The sequence below is a fragment of the Gymnoscopelus microlampas genome, assembly GCF_963454915.1.
Source record: "Gymnoscopelus microlampas genome assembly, chromosome: 7".
Taxonomy (NCBI): domain Eukaryota; kingdom Metazoa; phylum Chordata; class Actinopteri; order Myctophiformes; family Myctophidae; genus Gymnoscopelus; species Gymnoscopelus microlampas.
In genome coordinates, this window is record NC_139944.1 from 10208610 (window position 1) to 10227433 (window position 18824).

The 18824-nt window shown below is 42.5% G+C and overlaps 1 protein-coding gene across 3 annotated transcripts in view; it reads left to right on the forward strand.

Annotated features, from left to right (window-relative positions):
• Positions 1-18824, forward strand: part of mtss1 (MTSS I-BAR domain containing 1) — a 656873-nt gene that overhangs the window by 19736 nt on the left and 618313 nt on the right. For all 3 annotated transcript variants that reach the window (XM_084063402.1, XM_084063403.1, XM_084063404.1), the window contains exons 3-8: positions 1031-1122; positions 4717-4791; positions 12532-12689; positions 13748-13855; positions 13961-14058; positions 16488-16566. In XM_084063402.1, the coding sequence (XP_083919528.1) occupies positions 1031-1122; positions 4717-4791; positions 12532-12689; positions 13748-13855; positions 13961-14058; positions 16488-16566 (610 nt within the window). The remainder of the gene's footprint in view (positions 1-1030; positions 1123-4716; positions 4792-12531; positions 12690-13747; positions 13856-13960; positions 14059-16487; positions 16567-18824) is intronic.

Below are 18824 nucleotides of genomic sequence, written 5' to 3' on the forward strand. Positions count from 1 at the left end.
TATAGCCTTCCCAACCCTCCCCAAAAAAAAGATTTTGGTTCACCCCACACTTTTCTAAACCCATTTTGGGCGGGAACCACTTTTTGTAACTATACCTTTCAGGACGGGAACCCCTTTTGGGGTTCCTGTTGCTATGTACAGTAAATAGCGACATACATTTTTTGTAATCTTTGAATAATATTTGAACATTTTCAGGATTTAGAAGGCGTTTTTAGAATCGGCCTCAGGTCTAAATGGGTTAAGACCTGAGGCCGATAATACAAATGCATTCAAAATCATAAATTCTTACACTTTTACGATTTTTTTTACGAAAATTGCAGACGCTATTTTTTAATAGCCAACGCAAAAATCTAAAATGACACAGAAAGAATGCTTTCCCGGTTTTAATGGGTTATGGTAGAAAGCGGCCAATATATACTGTAGTAGTTAGTAGTATACACAGTATAGTAGTGCACCTATATCATTTACATTACTTCACTGAAACTGCAAGATGCTGACAGAACCTGCAATGTGCTTAAATGTGAACGTTTAAACCAGTGGTTTTCAAACTTTTTCATGTCAAGGACCCCCAACTTGACACTTATTAGCCTATTTTTTTATGTGGACTCCCATTTGAAAAGATATGCCAGGCAGGAACCCCCATTGTTTTGGACTGCTCTAGCAGTGATTCTCAACCATTTTAATTTTAAGGACCCCCCAGTTTGACTTGTATTAGGCTGCGGACCCCCATTCAATGGCGTTTCTATCTTTGGGACCCCAATTTGTATTGTAAAATCAATGTTAATTTAACTCTGAGAGTGTACAAATGGAACCAAATGGACCCGTCAGGGTCCATTTGGTTCCATGTGTATACTGTCAGAGTTACAGACCCATAAGGGTCCATTTGGTTCCTTCCACCATTTAGCTGGGGACCCCCGGGAACTCCTTCAAGGACCGCTGGGGGTCCCCGGACCCCACTTTGAGAACCAATGGTTTGAACACCTGTCCAAACTGTAGACCAAATAATGAACTGTCTCTCTGTTTGTGTCAGATCTCTATCAGACAGTCTCATCTCTCCATTAGAGCTGAAGATAGAGGAATGGAAGAAGGTCACCAGTCAGCTGGACAAAGACCATGCTAAAGGTACACACACACACACACACACACACACACACACACACACGCACACGCACACGCACACACACACACGTTTGTATTGGTATACTTGTGAGGACATACAAAATGTAGGTCAGCATCAAAAAAGCTGAAATTGCTGAAATACTATACATCAGACAGAACTCTAACCTTGACACCTAAACCTAACCCCTAATTGTATAATTCTAATTCTAAACCCCAACATGCATCCATTCCTAATTGTAAACCTATCTCTAAACATCTTTGTGATCCATATAAACAACCCTTTGTTACGATGTCTATTTCTTAAATTCTACTATACGAGGACATATAACTCTCACAATAGTATACAAGTACACACACACACACACACACACACACACACACACACACACACACACAATGCTAAGCTTTAAAGCCGCCACGTGCCAATCGCGTAGACCTACGCAAAGTGGTCTTTTTTTTTTTTTTGCGAAAGAAAGTTCACATTGCACTTTTTACAAAAAAACAACAATAAAACGCTGGCACTGGTGAGTACATTATGAGATTAAACGCTGGCGTGGAATGTGTTAAAACCTGGGTACGCATCTCTGTCATTTTAGATTTCTTTGGTTATTCAAAAAAAGCAGATCTACAAGCTCATATATTGTAGATCTGCTTTTTTTTTTTATAGTGAACATTTTTGCAAATCTTTGAATGCACAGATGCGTTCCCGAATTGAATGGGTTAAACCACTTCAATTCGTTACTTTTCACGAAAATAGTGTGTTCCAAATAAATATAATGTAGTTATTATTTAGTCACAAGCTCTTATTTGCATTGGTTAAATATTTATGAAACCCACAGACACAGTCAACCACGTTCACTTTCAAAATCTTTTAAGAATTTTACTGAATACTGGGATGTACTTGTATATCAAGCAGCCTCACGCTACAGAAACAGGAGATGGGCCAAAGGCGCCACATGAATCGGCAAGGCTTGCTTACTTTACAAATGTTTCAAGAATAGCTCAAATATCCGGTGTACAAGCTCACAACGCATCTCGGTTCGACGCGCTGTGAGCTTGTAGATGGCCTATTTTCTTTTGTAGGAAATTAATTCACGAAAAAAACTAAATAAATGCAAGTTTTCTGCAACAACGGTATACTGTATGGCTGCCCCACCCCCTCCTGCATGCTCGTGCAGCATGCTTCATCATTGCAAAACAACCTTGTGAAAGGCCAAGATTTGTGCCTCTTATTGTGAAAGGGAATTAAATCCTAACCCTCCGGCAGGTAGCTTAGTATGGGCTCACTGCCGGTGAGCACATAACCAGTCACGTGTTCCTATGACTGGGTTACAACACAGGGACGGAAATGTATGTTTGGTAAGACTGAATATTCATGTTTTTTTGATTGATTGATTGAATACTTTATTAGCAGTTTGCAGAAAAAAGCACAGGAATGTACAGTTCAATACAAGGTCAGCTAAGAGGATTTTAAACCCAAGAAAGCCTAATGCTTGTTTCCATTGGGGTCCTCTGTACTCAATTCATCGAAACATTAATGACAGACAAACACACGCTATTATGCAAAACATCATATAAACAGTTTGAAAACAAGTAAGTACATATACTGTAGCATGAGGTTGGGGGGGGGGGGGGGGGGGATGCTTTGACTTTTACAGGGGCCAGTTTTGAATTACAGCCATCTGTAAGTGCTCTTTTAGAGTTGGGTCTGTAATGCAATGTAAGTGCATTTATAATGCGCTCATAAGGCATTATACAGTAACACTTGTTATAAATGTTTATAATCATGTATGACGACTTGTGACGAGGTTTATGAAGTATTATAAATGCTGGTCATAATGCATTATAAGCTCAGTGGAACAGCACATAAGTTATGCATAATTATAAACATTCATAACGTTTTTTGAAGCCTCATAACTGCATTATAGTGCATTATAAATGCAATTATGATGCATAATAGACCCAGCATTTAAGTGAATTGTTACCTGGTAGTTATAATGTGCTGTTCCGCTGAGCAACACTTATAATACAAAATAAAAATAAAAACTTCATAAACTTTATTATGAGTTGTTATGCAAGGTTATAAACATTCATAATGAATGTTATAATGTGCTTATGAACACATTATAATAGCACTTATAATGCATTATAGACCCAACCATAACGTAAGTTTGTTCAAAGTGTGAATCAGAGCTACACAACTTGAAATGTCACATAAATTACACGCAAGTCATTTATGTGACATTTTTTCGAGATTACGGGAAGGTAAATAATCTATATTTGCAGCCCTACCCCATGTTTCCTCTTATGTCAACTCAAGAACGTGTCACCACTTTCATCCTTTGTTGTATGTGAGTAGTTGTGTGGAGGTAAATCATTGTCCCCGGTCATAACTCTTCCATCACACATTATGTAAGTGTGACACAATGTAGACTCACTTCACCTCCCACGTTCTGACACAGTGGATAATGTCTGGGAAATCATTTTTTAGGCCAAGGACGCCTTAGCTGAGAGAGAGAGATGAAATAGAGACCCCCCCCCCCCCCCACTACTCTATGAAGCTACCCCACTAGATAGCTTCATAGAGTTGTTTGACACAAATTGTCTTTTCTATTAACACATTGAGTGCCAGCGTTTTTTACCGATCTTTTAAGAGCTGCAGAAGCCACAACGGGGACCCGGATGTAAACAAACGGTGTCTGGGCGATGGCCAAGGGTCCCGTCTAACGACTGGAACAATAACATGTCTACCGCGATCCGCCATTGCAGAGAGATCGTCCGTCGAAAATGGCTTGTTTTGACCACAAAAAAAAAGATATGGAGATATGGGCCTTTTTATGTATATATGGATGCACGTCCGTTTTTTGGGGATGACGTCACATCCATCCGCTCCCTTTTAAAAAACTTATACTTTGGCTATAAAAAAATAGCAGATATACAAGCTCATGAGCTTGTAGATCTGCTATTTGTGAAAAATAGTGAAAATATTTGCAAATCTTTGAATGCCTCTGGGAACCGTATGTATTTTTAAAGCAAACATTTTAACTAAAATCTTTGCTTCTGAACTCCCACTCAGATGGGAGTCGGATAATTTTGGAGGTCCTTGACGTGAAAAAGTCTGAGAACCACTGATATAGCAACATACGTTTTTCAGAAAACTGTTAGGATTTAGAAGACATTTGTAGAATCGGAACATCAGGCCTTAATGGGTTAAATCAAAATGTTACAAGTTACAAAATAGCAACTGCGTTATAAAAAAGGGGGTTTTGTTCCACTGTCAATGTGTTGCACTCTGATGCATCACTGTGAATGTGTCTGCACATGTTCATTTGTACGCAAAATCAATCTGGGTGAATCTTTTAAAACAGTACTCCTCTACTAATACCAGTACATGCATGAAACAACCACTATTCTATACATTTCTCTTAGGGCTGAAGCTATGTATTATTTTCTTTAGTCTATTGATGACTTTTTCAATTAGTTGAATAATCGAGATGCACTTCTTATACTCTTATAAGATTTACTGTTGCACCCCTAATTTCCCCTAACTAGATCTCTCTCTCTCTCTCTCCCTCTCTCTCTCTCTCTCTCCCTCAGAGTATAAGAAGGCCAGGGCAGACATTAAAAAGAAGTCGTCAGACACCATTAAACTACAGAAGAAGGTGAAGAAAGGTAAGGAACTAAGCATGGATATACAGTAGTGGTTGATATCCTGCTGGTCCAGGGTCAGATCCTATGGGAGATGTCTCTCCTCAGTATCGCACACACTCTGTCACAGCTTCCCTCCTGTCTGTCCTACACTGTCTCCCTCTCAGCTTTCCCACTGTTTCTCTCCTCTTATTTGATATGATTTTTATGTGAGATAACATTGATATTATTGTCCCTAAATGTCTTTATTTGAATTATTAATCACAATGCTGCTTTCCGACATGACCATATATGTTGAATATTTCATTTACCCACCCTCTCTCTCTCACGCACGCACGCACGCACGCACGCACGCACGCACGCACGCACGCACGCACGCACGCACGCACGCACGCACGCACACACACACACACACACACACACACACACACACACACACACACACACACACACACACACACACACACACACACACACACACACACACACACACATTGACACACGCATTCAAACACACATCTACACACACATTCACTAAAGAGTGGTATATCTGGTATATGAATAGCAGAGGACCCCTGGGGGTCCCCGGACCCCACTTTGAGAACCACTGCAGTAGTTAAACAAGCAGGGTTAGCTGTGTTGGCTTACCTGCTCCGTCGCCATGACAACCCAAAGTTCCCATCAGCCACTGGGTGTGGCCCAGTGGCTGATGGGAAGTCTGTCTTCATTGTGTTTTTATTGTGTTTTTGGGGGGTTGTGTGACACACCCTGCTGTTGCCATGGTAGCACCTGGCATGGCCATCCCATAATCAAAGCAGTTGAAAGCACACGCAAACACACACACACACCCACACACCCCCCCCACACCCCCCTACACACACACACACACACACACACACACACACACACACACACACACACACACACACACACACACACACACACACACAGAAGAGGGCAGGTCCAGCCACAGCGGAGTGTGTGATGTGGTGTAAACATCTCTGGACATGTTCTCATCCAAACATCTCTCTTTTATTCTCCCTGTTTCTGCCTCTCTCTCTCTCTCTCTCTGCTAAAGTTCATATGTTTAGAGAGAGGGAGAGAAAGAGAGACGCACAGAGAGAGAGATACAGAGATACAGAGAGAGAGAGAGATAGACAGAGAGAGAGGTGCACAGAGAGGGAGAGACACACACACAGAGACGGAGAGACGCAGAGAAAGACACACAGAGAGAGAGAGAGAGAGTGAGGAGAAGTATAGAGAGTGAAAGTGCTCAGTCATGTTCTATTGTTGGCCACCAGTGACCACATAATGATGACATGACACATCTACACACACACGCACACACACGTTTGTATTTCTATACTTTTGAGGACATCAACGTTTTACATTTCATGAATGCCATTTAAATACATTTTTTTTGCGCACTAGTGTTACATGCCGAAACTGCAGATGCAGACTGCAGATCTCCAACCCTAAACCCCTGCCATCCTAACATGAATATTTGTCCTAACTGTAAGCCTAACCCCCCCTTTACAAATACATTGCCTAATGCCTATATTCAAGACTTTTTTTCACAAATACCAGATCTACAAGCTTGTAGCGCGGCACTCTGCTACTTTTTAATAGCCAAAGTATAAAATATGACTACAATTTAAAATGACACAGATGCGTTCCTGGATTGCGTGGGTTAAGTCAAGTCTGAATCTGTGCGTGTTTTTATGTCTGTGACTGAGTCGTAGACAACTTGAATGTGTGTGTGTGTGTGTGGGTGGTACAGTGTGTGTGTGGATGTAGTTGTACACGTATAGTGTGCTCCCACAGTGTGTGTGTGTGTGTGTGTGTGTGTGTGTGTGTGTGTGTGTGTGTGTGTGTGTGTGTGTGTGTGTGTGTGTGTGTGTGTGTGTGTGTGTGTGTGTGGGTGGGTGGGTGGGTGGGTGGGTGGGTGGGTGGGTGCGTGCGTGCGTGCGTGCGTGCGTGCTCTGTCATTATGTGGGGTAGGACCACTTCAGAGCACCAACACACACACACACACAGGTTTGTATTTCCATACTTGTGAGGACAATAGAGTTTTAGGACGGCAATTTTATGAGTTTATAAATGCTGCCATTTTTAACGGGTAAGCCTAAAGACGAAAAATAGCAGATCTACAAGCTCACAATGCATTGCGCTACGATGCGTTGTGAGCTTGTACATCAGCATTTTTTCGGTGCACGACACCAGCAACTAAGTGTAAATCAGGCATAACTCTATATGTAGTCCCTAAACCTAATTAAATGTCTAATCCTAAACCTAATCTAAAAAAAACCTAAATCTAAAAAAAAACATTTTCAACCATAAGGAACAATGTCCTCTCACAACTTCTATTTCCCATATTCTACCAAACTTGTGGGGGACATTTGGTTCCTCGCAAGTGTAGTAACACACACACGCACAGTCTCACTAGCCTGGGAGGCGCACCCGCTTTTGCCACCGAGTTGTAGACGGGGCGAGGCTTTCCTCTACTGGGCGGGGGTTCTTTCGCTCTACATTAGAAGAGTTGAAAACGATGGGCGTTGTCACGTTCTAATACAGCCAGTCTCAGCACCGGTCTCGGTGGCTTGCTTCGTTAATCACTAGACTCCCAACCCACACCTCCAGGGTTCGACTCCCGCTATCGACACAACTTTTTCCAACAACCGCGATAGTTTTGGGCGAACTTGAGCCACGAGAGGCACCACCGAGTGGGCTAAAGCGTGCAAGTTGCCGTGCCGAACGTTGCGAAGTTTGCTTGAGCCTGCTCAGCCCCGTCCGAGTTATGTACCGATAGGCACAGAATCGTAAATTACCCCCCCCCCCCCCCCCCCCTGGCAATGCCAGCGTCCAGCATTATTCCATCACGGAGTACTGTTACAGAAGGGGGCGTGTTACTACAACTCGGTGGGATAACAGGTAGTCCAGGGGCCAAGCCAGATTTTGGTACCACCTAAGGTGGCCGTACATTTTTGGTATTTTTGTATTCCTACATGTCTTTAGTTTATATTTTGGTATGATACATCTTCCAATTCAGTAGCTTAATGACAGTAATCACTATCCGGTAGGAGACACAAAGTAGAATCTTTGTGTCTCCTACCGGAAATACACCCGGGCATCAAATTATTGCGACAAAAAACAAAATATTTCCATGTATTCAAGGCTTCATGGGGTGTGCAATTGACAGAAAATAATAATTTTGTTGGGTGAACTCCTCCTTTAAGTTTCCCGGGGGGACTCTCTACCCATTCAGCTATGACCACCCATAGACCGAAGGAGGGTCAACTTTTACAAGCTTATGGAAAGCAGTCTTTTTGCATACACCAAAAATCTGAGAAGTTATCAATTGCACACCCCATGAAGCCTTGAATACATGGATATATTTTGTCGCAATACTTTGATGCCCGGGTGTATTTCCGGTAGGAGACACAAAGATTCTACTTTGTGTCTCCTACCGGATACATTAGCCGGTAGGTAGTGATAACTGCCATTAAGCTACTGAATTGGAAGATGTATCATACCAAAATATAAACTAGAGACATTTAGGAATACAAAAATACAAAAACTTTACAGCCACCTCAGGTGGTACCAATTTGTGAAAATATCAGTGTTGGCCCCTGGACTAAGGGCTCGCGCCTGGGAGTCAGACGAGTCTGCCATTGCAGCAAAAAAAAAGAAGGGGAACGCATCTGTGTCATTTTTAGATTTCTTTGGCTATTCAAAAAATAGCTTGCTATTATTTTTTTATTGTGAATATTTGAATATATCCATTTTTTAAAGTGAACATTTGTAACTCAAATCTTTGCTTATGGGGGTCCCTGGAACATATTTTACAAATGTTCGCTTTAAAACATATATTCAAAGATTGGCACAAATGTTCACATTTTTTCTAAAATAGCAGATCTACAAGCTCGAGCTTGTATATCTGCTATTTTTGAATAGCCAAAGTATAAAATAATGGTTGAAGTTGTTACACTTACACAGATGCTTTCCTGGTTTGAATGGGTTAATAAACAGAAAATAAATAAATAAATATTTTCTCCAGGGTCAGGTACTGTGTGTGTGTGTGTGTGTGTGTGTGTGTGTGTGTGTGTGTGTGTGTGTTTGTCTCTCAGGCTGGCCAGGAGTCACGCTGGTGACCTCATCAGTGTGTGACGCACACAGGTCTAGACCCTGTTGCTGAATAAGCCTTTTGATTACAGCCTGTGTGAGCGGGTATAGGTACAGTAACAGTCCTGTTAGGAGCCACTGGAAATACATACAGTACAGTCATGTCCCCAGGCAGACAGTGGCACTCTGAGCAACCTCATACAAGGTGTTTTTACATTGACGCCTTTTATAAAAGGCTGTACTGTTCATTAGTGGTGCACAGTGACCAAGTACATTTACTTGGAGTACTGGGGTAAAACAAAAAAAATAGTATCTGTATTTTATTTTATTTTTTAAGCTTATGACCTTCACGCCAACTATATACAAAGACAAATATTGTACTTTTGACTCAATTCTAGGAAGGGAACCCCCCCAGGCCCAAACTTAACAAAAAACTACTGTACATCGTGAATTGAACTGAACGACTTCCCACTCGGCCCTCGGCGATGCACGCTGCAAGTTTGAAGTCGATCAGTCAGACAGTTGTCGAGGAAATGGGGCGGGGAAACGGCTACACACACACACACACACACACACACACACACACACACACACACACATTTTTGCATTTATAGATAGATGGTAGTTATTGAATAATGATGCATGTTGCACTGTGTCTGTCTGTCTGTCTATCTGATGTAATGTTTCATCCTGCCTTGAGGTCATGTTTATGTAAACTCTGAGGTCCACTATGTCCTCATGTGGACACAAGCACATTCAGACAGGCAGACAGACACCACAGTGTTACTGTTGGATTGTGGAAACACCACGACTGACTGCCTGGCTGACAGCGAGCAGACAGGCACGCACGAACACGCACATTGTGTTCTTTTATCATAATGATATTCACACATAGTGTGTTCAACCAGCCTACCCAGAGCAGTGTCATGTTCCGTTCAGATGTGGGTCAGTTGTCCTAGAGAACAGGTGAATATGGCCAGAGTTCAGGTGGACAACATGTTGTATAAACAATGCTCCTCTGCTGCCCTGTAGAATACAATAGGCTCTATGCACAGCCGCCATATTGGAATGAAATTGGGCCTCTTCCTTAACTTCCTTCACAGGTGTTACCAATGATACGGCTTGGTAACATTAAGGTTCTTCATCAGACTGAGGAGGGGCCGGAAGGCTCGAAACGTTCCGTCCAATGACGGTGTAAAGGAGCGTGACCCAGTGTGCAGACTTTATTATCCCCAACGGCCATCGGCCTAGTGGAAATAACGTTGGAAAGACATTACCCAGACACTTTTGTTTTTTGACATTGTCATCTTTGAGGCCATTCTGTCAAACAGTTTTTGACAAACTTGTTTGTTTAAACATTGTCATTTGTTTTTCTATATGGAGGCAGAGAGTAAACTAATGCAGTAAACTAACTAATCCTAGTTAGAATATATCGAGAGAACGGACTGCCCCGCCCCCACCTATTCATTTCAAGTTGCTCACCCAGTAGGCTGCACTAGCCTTCCTGCTTTCGTGTATAGAGGGGCGGGTTTAAAATCAGCACAGAGAGAATGCGCCTGATCCCATTGGTTCACCGATCTGTCCGTCAACCCCCGCCCCGTCAACACAACATTACGAGCGACATGCCACTGCACTCTGGTTGGTTGGGGAAATGAAACATTTCCTATACCGGGTACACTGACGCGCTGGTCCAGGCTTTTATTTTTTAGCAAAACGAAACAATAAAAGCCTGGAGATCGAGGCTACTCACCCAGAGCATGAAGCACCCGGGAGAGCGCTCTTCTTCCGCATTTGAGCACCAAAGGTAGGTGCTCAAATGCGGATGATTTGAACACCGGGCAGACGCAGCAGGGTTTCAAACGGTAGAAGCATACGACGTATTGCAATCCCAGATTTGACCACCAGGCGACGGCAGCTTCACTGTTTTACCACGGTTCTGGGGGCCTGAGTGAAATAGGCTCTATGCACTGCAGCCATATTGGAAAGAAATTGGGCCTCTTTCTTACTTCCTTCACAGGTGTTACCAATGATACTCATGAAGGCTCTGTTCCATTATTATTCCAAACGAAACGATAATACCAAACTAAACACGTTTTAACCCATTGAGACCTGAAGCCGATTCTACATGTCTCCTAAATCTCAACAGTATTCTGAAAAACGTTTGTTTCTAAATCAGTGGTGCTCAATCTTTTTCATGTCAAGGACCCCCAAAAGGATATGTATTTGGCCGCGGACCCCCATCAAAATATTTTGTTCCAGGGACCCCCCAGAAGCAAAGATTTGAGTTAAAAATGTTCGCTTTAAAAATATATATATTCAAAGATTTGCACACATTTTCACGATTATTCAAAAATAGCCCAAAGTGTAAAATAATGCTTTTTAGCTCAAATCTAAAAATGAGACAGTTCCAGGTGTCAATGGGTTGAACTAGGGGAATCATTTTGGAGATGCAAGAGCCGGTGGTTCCGGTCGTTGGTTCCGGCCACATGTTCAGTGTGTTTTATCTTGCAAGAAATGCTCAAAATCTGCGTACGTGTGTACTGTATGTCTGTATGTCCAACGTAGTTCACAGATCTCGAGAACCGTCCGACCCGACCTACTTCACGACCACCCGAGGGGGGTGCCATGCGTGGCGTAGAGCTGGTCAGATAGGCATGGTCCTGAACCGCTGAACTTATGTGTCAATAATGAGTGCACATTGTTGAAGTGGTGTTTTAACAAGACTGTTTGAGTGTGAATCATGAGTTTACTATTTTGTTCCACTCTGTGTGTTTGTGGAAGGAGTGCATGACACACAGTGGAGATGATCTCTCTCTCCCTCTCCCTCTCCCTCTCTCTGTCTGTCTGTCTCTCTCTCTCTCTCTCTCTCTCTGTTCTCTCTCATGTGACTGTTAGCTGGTGAAGCTCACATGGCTGGTGGTTGACTCCAATAAACAAGCTTTAAATCACATCAGAGAGAGAGAGATCATTCCCATTTCTGGATCTCTCTCTTTCTATTGCGCTCTCTCCCTCTCTCTCTCTCTCAAATATTTTCTCTCCCTCGGTTTGTTACTCATTCTAATGCTTCTGATATATCTACACACACACACACACGCACACACGCACACACACACACACACACAAGGTCATCCAGTATGTGTGTGAGAGACAGCTGAGTGTGGGTTTGTGTTACTGTGTTGTGCTGGCCTCTGCTGGTAGCAGCCAGACACTACAGGCATTGCCTTAAAATACATCTGCTTGCTGCTAGGACTTTAGATGACGGAACTAAGTACATTTACTCAAGTACTTAGGTACAATTCTGAGGTACTTTTTCGTTACTTGATTATGTCATTTTTTCAATATTTCATACCACTACATCTCAAATATTGTACTTTGTTATGCCACTACTGTTTGAAAACTTTGGTTACTAGTTACTGTAGTTTGTAGATTATTATTGGAACACATACATTAACCAATGTATTTTAGCTCTATTTTGTAGTCTATTTGAAAATAGACTTGACGTTTTGTGAGTTTGTCGATTGGCCATTTTCAAAAGATTTGGACACATTTTGGAACATTCTGCATAAGGAACGGGATGTTTTGCACTGGGAGGAGTTTGTATCCCAATATAACTTTGGTTCCTACCCGTGTGTGTTTCCACAGGGAAGGGTGAGGCGCGGGGACAGCTGGACAGTGCGTTGCAGGATGTGAACGTGCGTTACGCCGTGCTGGAGGAGACGGAGAAGAAGGCTGTGGTCAGAGCTCTGGTGGAGGAGAGAGCTCGTTTCTGCAGCTTCGTCACCTTGCTTAAACCTGTACTGGTGGGTCAACATTCTGTCAACAACGCAATGTATAATTTAGGCATTTAGCAGGCCCTCTTATCCAGAGTGACTTAACAAGTGCAACATTAGAATAAGCAGAGTAAGCAGGAACTCTAGTCAATAAACAACAAGGTCAAAATGTGTACATAATCGTCTAATTGCAATTATTTGAGATAATCGCAATTATGTTTTCATAATTTTTTCCATGTTGAAAGTTTTTCCCACATTTTCAAATATTAAAAAAAACAGAAATAGCAGATCTACAAGCTTACAACGCTTGTAAGCTATTTTTACATTATTATTATTAAATGTCAATAATTTATTTTTATATATTTAAGTGATTTGTCTGCCCTGTGCAATTTTGGAATACGAAGCATAAAAGGCAAAAGAATTTACTTGTATTCATGTGTTCCAATGTTCAATATGCCAAACACACAATTAAATCATCAATCACAATTATTCGAGTGACAATGAATCGTCAACTTAAATGTGTAATCATGACAGCCCTAATCACAACTAGAGTGCAGAGAGAACAATGTAGCGCCTCAAGGATACTGTAGGTAAACAATGAACCTAGTATCTGTCTAAATCAAATGCTATCTTAATAGAGGTGTAACGATACAGTAGTTGTATCGATGTGTCCATTTTGAATTTCAACGACACAACTACTGTACATCGATATGTAAACGGCAACATACCGATCGTATCGTGTGACTTTTATCGGTCAAACATTTTTTGCAATGCAAATCCATTGTATCGATACTAAGAGCTTGTGCCTTGTATTTAGCAATGTTAAAGACAAGAAAGAGGGGTTTAATAACTTTTTCCAGTCCATTTCGCTACACTTGGTCTGCCAATAAATGTGTGTAATCTCTGTTTCCCATAACCCATTAAAACCGGAAAAGCATCTGTGTCATTTTAGATTTTAGCTGTATATATTTAGCAACACACGTTTTTCAGAAAACTCTTAGGATTTAGAACAGTGGCTCTACAAAATAGCAGATGCACAAGCTCACAGCACGCCTGTGTGTGTGTGTGTGTGTGTGTGTGGTGTGTAGGACCATGAGATCGGCATGTTGGGTGAAGTGACCCACCTTCAGACTATTCTAGAAGACCTCACCAACCTCACAGCAGACCCCAATAAACTGCCCCCTTCTAGTGAACAGGTACTCACTCACTCACTCACTCACTCACTGACGCACAGACAGAACTCACAGCTGTTTTTAATTAACATGAGTTAACAGTATTTGTGTGTGTCTGTCTGTCTGCAGGTAATCTTGGACCTGAAGTGTTCAGACTTCAGTTATTCGTACCAGACTCCTCCTGCGTCTCCCAGTAATACACTGTCTAGGAAGAGTAGCATCAGCAGGTAATACACACACACACACACACACACACACACACACACACACACACACACACACACACACACACACACACACACACACACACACACACACACACCCCAAGCCCTAGCCGATCTACAAGCTCACAACTTGTAGTTCGGCCATTTTCACAATATCTATCTGTGGAACCGAGTCAAACTAAATGTAATGCCTCAACTCAACAGTGCTTGTCAGGGTGGGGTGTCCCAGTTCAAATATGATTATTCTGGGGGGGTCGTGGCCTGAACAGTTTGGGAACCCTTGCTCTAGAGCAGTGGCCCTCAACCAGTGGTCCTTGAGGGGTTTCCAGGTGGTCCCCAGCTAAATGATGGAGAGTTGGTAACCAAATGGACCCTTTTTGGGTACTAGATCTTTAACTCTTGAGAGCGTAAAATGAATTTTACACTCTCAAGAGTTCAATTATTGTTAAACATCTGCATCACTTAATTAAAGAATTGTTATTTTGATCAACGTTTGCCTGTTATCTCTTCTATGGTACCCACATCAATACAGCATGGAATTGTGGACAAAATCGTATCCAACGATAACAAAATATTCCAAGTCTTGGGTCTTTGAGTCTAAATCTCATCAAACGGTGGTCCGTGGCTCAAATGCCGAATAAATAATGGACCTTGATATGAAAAGGGTTGAAAACCACTGCTCTGGAGCCTTCCCCCCCTCCTGTCTCCCACTATTCTGGGTCACTTGGTCACAGACGTCCTGTCCTGAAATGATACCTTGTGTTTTGGGAGAAAAACATGGCACCCGATAAGCGGGACAGCACTGCACCTATATAATAACGGCTTTTATCTATGTCAGCTGTCAGCCAGGTGATGGAGTGTCCTTGTAAATGTCCTTCATTCACCGTGGGCTGCACGGTGGTTTGCAGAGAAGATAAATGAGTTTTCCGTTCATCATGACAAGAAAATAATCCTCCCGTTCTGTGGTTGAACGATACAGGAGGTGTTTTAAGTCTGTCGACGTCTCCTCTAGACCTCATTCTCAGCGGTGGTAGTCTTGTCTGGTATCTGCTACTGTATGCTTATAAACACTTAAAGGAGCTACACCATGAATTTAAAAAATAATAATAATATTTGATATCATATTGTTTATGTCCCTCAAACGTTTTTCAAAAGGTTTGAGCCTAAATCAAGCCTCAGATATACTCATTCCAACTAACTTCTCTCTGGCTTATAAAGCACTTTCACCTGCAATACCACATTGTCCTGTTTGGCACGGGGCGCTATTGAGCCAGTTTGTATGCATGCTATGTCCTGGTTCTGTGTGGAAAAAGTAAAAAAATAAAATAAGAAAAAATTAAAAAAAAATTAAAAATGAAAAAACATTTTTTTTTTTTTTTTTTTTTGGTGGTTAGAACTGAAAAACGGGAGGAATTGTTCCCAGACGTGACGTAGGGTGGGGGAACAAATCTGACGGACTGTTTTCAGACCAATTTACATAAAAACCACAGATAGCCTATGAAAGCCTGCATGCTCGAAGTCGGGTATTTGTTGCAACAGAAGAGAGGTGGGGGAGACCAAAAACACACAAAAATGAAGAAAAAGTTAAAATTCATGGTGTAGACCCTTTAAGTCCATGCCCGGAGATTTGCACACCCAACGTGGATTAAAGTTCTCAGTCGCCACAACTTGACTTAAGTCATTTTGAATTCCATAGCAGCCAGCATGTCTTCTATGGCGGTGATTCTCAACCTGTGGCTCGAGACCCCCAGGGGGGTCCCGACATGATTTTGGGGGGTCCCCAGATGACAGTAAAGTGACAATGTAAGGACTTTTAAGACCTTTTTAAAGACCATCACAAGTAATCAACAATAAAATACAGACATTGGCCAAATTGTCAAATAATAAAAGAAAGGCAAATGGTGGGGGGTCCCCAGTTGAATTATTGATTATTTCGGGGGGTCGCAGCCTGAAAAGGTTGAGAACCACTGTTCTATGGAAGCATGTCGCGCAGCGAACATAGCCTATCTACAAGCTCTCAATGCGTCGCATCGCGACGCATTGAGAGCTTGTAGATCGGCTATGTTCGATTGTTGTTTTAAGATTGTAGAGCATTTGAAGTGGTCAAACTAGCAATATGTTCCATAAAACCCTAATGGTCTTGGGACGTTTCATAAAAGTACAAGCGGTTAAAGCCTCGATCTGTGATCTGTGGTTTGCGGTATGAAGAACAGCAGGACCGATCTGACTAAAACGTAATTCTTTGAAATATCATGCCAAAGTTATTGACTGACAGCTCGGAAAGAACAACTTAACTCACCTCTGAGCTATACTGTACCTAATGTTATGCGTCTGTCTGTCTGTCTGTCTGTCTGTCTGTCTGTCTGTCTGTCTGGTCTGTCTGTCTGTCTGTCTGTCTGTCTGTCCCTCTCTCTCCTCATTGGTTTCAATAGTACCTACCAGTGTGGGTCAGTGAGACATGTCCCTTCTTTGGACTCAATCAGCTGTGCCATGGATGGAATACACATGCAGGTAAGACACACGCGCGTACACACACACACACACACACACACACACACACACACACACACACACACACACACACACACACACACACAAACAGTGGTATTTAACCTCTGCCTGTCGTCCAGTGTAGGAACCCATCGCTACATGTTTTGAGTGCATGTATACCTGATCTACACTTAGTTACGTACCAGTGTTGCTTGGCCGACAACAGACCAAAAGCTGAGAGCTTTTAGATCTGTTGGATCTGTTGGATCTTTGGCAAGCGACACTGGTGCATGCGTAACTTAAGTATAAATCAGGCTTTATTGTTGTGGGTTCACCTTGGTATTCCACTAATGAGCTGTAGCTATCTGATACATCCTGAGACCATTATAGGTGCCTTTATTACCTACTGGAGATAAAGGCATGGATGTGTTTTTTCCAAGTCTTGTTTGGACATGAATCCTCAAATGATTTGCTTTATTTTTAAGAGTATGATAATGGGTTGACTTTGTTATTGACTTGGTGTCTATTATAATTTAGACCAAAATCTATAACACACACACACACACACACACACACGCACAGTGATCTAACCATCTCCTATGTGTAGCGACGCTCCTCCCCCTTCCTGCTGATTGGCTGCGACGAAGCCGGCCGCTCCCTCAGCGAGGGGAACTCCCCCTCTCGCCTCGGTCGGCGTGGCGCCTGTGGCCCCGCCCCCCAGTGGCGTGTGCTTCCTGGTCACGTTAGCCGCAGGGATTTGACGACGACCGTGAGGAAATAAAAAAATACTCGTTATTACCAGTTCCCCCCACGATCCTCCATACATCCCCCGTGTCTTCTTCCCATGTATCTCTGGGTTCGTTCCTGTGTGTGTGTGTGTGTGTGTGTGTGTGTGACTGTGTGTTGGTGAATAAATAGTGCGTCTTGTGTGTGTTGATGCGTCGTGTGGCTGTACTGTGAGCCCACCTTGGGTTCACTCCACAAGATAACCGGGGTGATGTTTGGGTCGGGAACGTCCCCTCTTGACAATCGGGGGCAGCATTCCCCATTCGTGCCACGCTGTGAGCTTGTAGATCTGCTATTTTTGAATAGCCAACGTATAAATGGATAAAGTGGTTCAAATGATTGTGATGCTATGTTAACTACTTTTAGCTGGGGACCCCCTGGAACCACTCCAGGGACCCCTGGGGGTCCCCGGACCCCACTTTGAGAACCACTGCTGTAGCGTGAGCGGTTCAGAGATCCAATCTCAAGCCTACCGGTTTGGTCACACAGCACGGGCCAAATCGCGAGGCCGCCCCGATAATTATTAAAACATGTTCATATTTGTCTGAGTGGAACGAGAGAAACGACCACAAGGACACAGATATTTTGCTCAGTGAAAGAGAGAGGACGTTTGACACGACGACCTGTCAAAACAACCTATTGTGCGTTAGGACGGCTGAGGCTTGTCCATCAAGAACGTGACATGTCTATAATATATCTAACGTGTCTTGTGTTGCCAGACAACATTCAGAACAACTATCACCAACTTGTTATCTCAAAGTTGCCATCGTGAAGACACACGTACAATATATGTACAATATTCCTGTGATTTGTTTGATGTTGGAACACCATGTATTTCTGTAAACCAAACCCTGTATGTGTGTGTGTGTTGTTTCCTTAATGAAGTCTAGAACAGGGGTCTTCAATGTTTTTCCCCCTTGGAGAGAGACAAATCAGGGACCCCCACTACATATTGTATAAAATTGTGTTTCATATTAAACTTTTCATTTATTTCAGACATTTTACCACTTAAGCCCTCAATACTAAAGTCACAACGCCTCGTGCTGCGAGGTGTTTTAAGCTTGTAGATTGGCTATTTTCGGCTGATGTTCCCCACAGAATAGGGTGCTAGGGTTCAAGTGGTCAATGATAATTATTATAATTTTTTAATTGCCGGCCCCCCTGTAGTAACTCTGAGGACTCCCTAGGGGTCCCGGACCCCTGTTGAAGACCCATGGTCTAGTGTTTTAGCCCTGAAAGATGCTTTAAGTCATATGTTTTTTTTAAAACAAGTGTTAAATGGCTCTATATTCCGATTGTCTTCATATTAAAGAGATGGAAAGACAGGGTTTGCTGAACAAACACACTCTTGCAGTGATTACTATGGGAATATAGAGATGTAACCTTTTAGCAAAAAAAAATTGTTTTAACCTAAAAATATGACTTACAGCAAAACACACCAAGATCAGATTAGTTTAACTTGAGGACAGGTAATGCTGTTGTTCAATCTCATT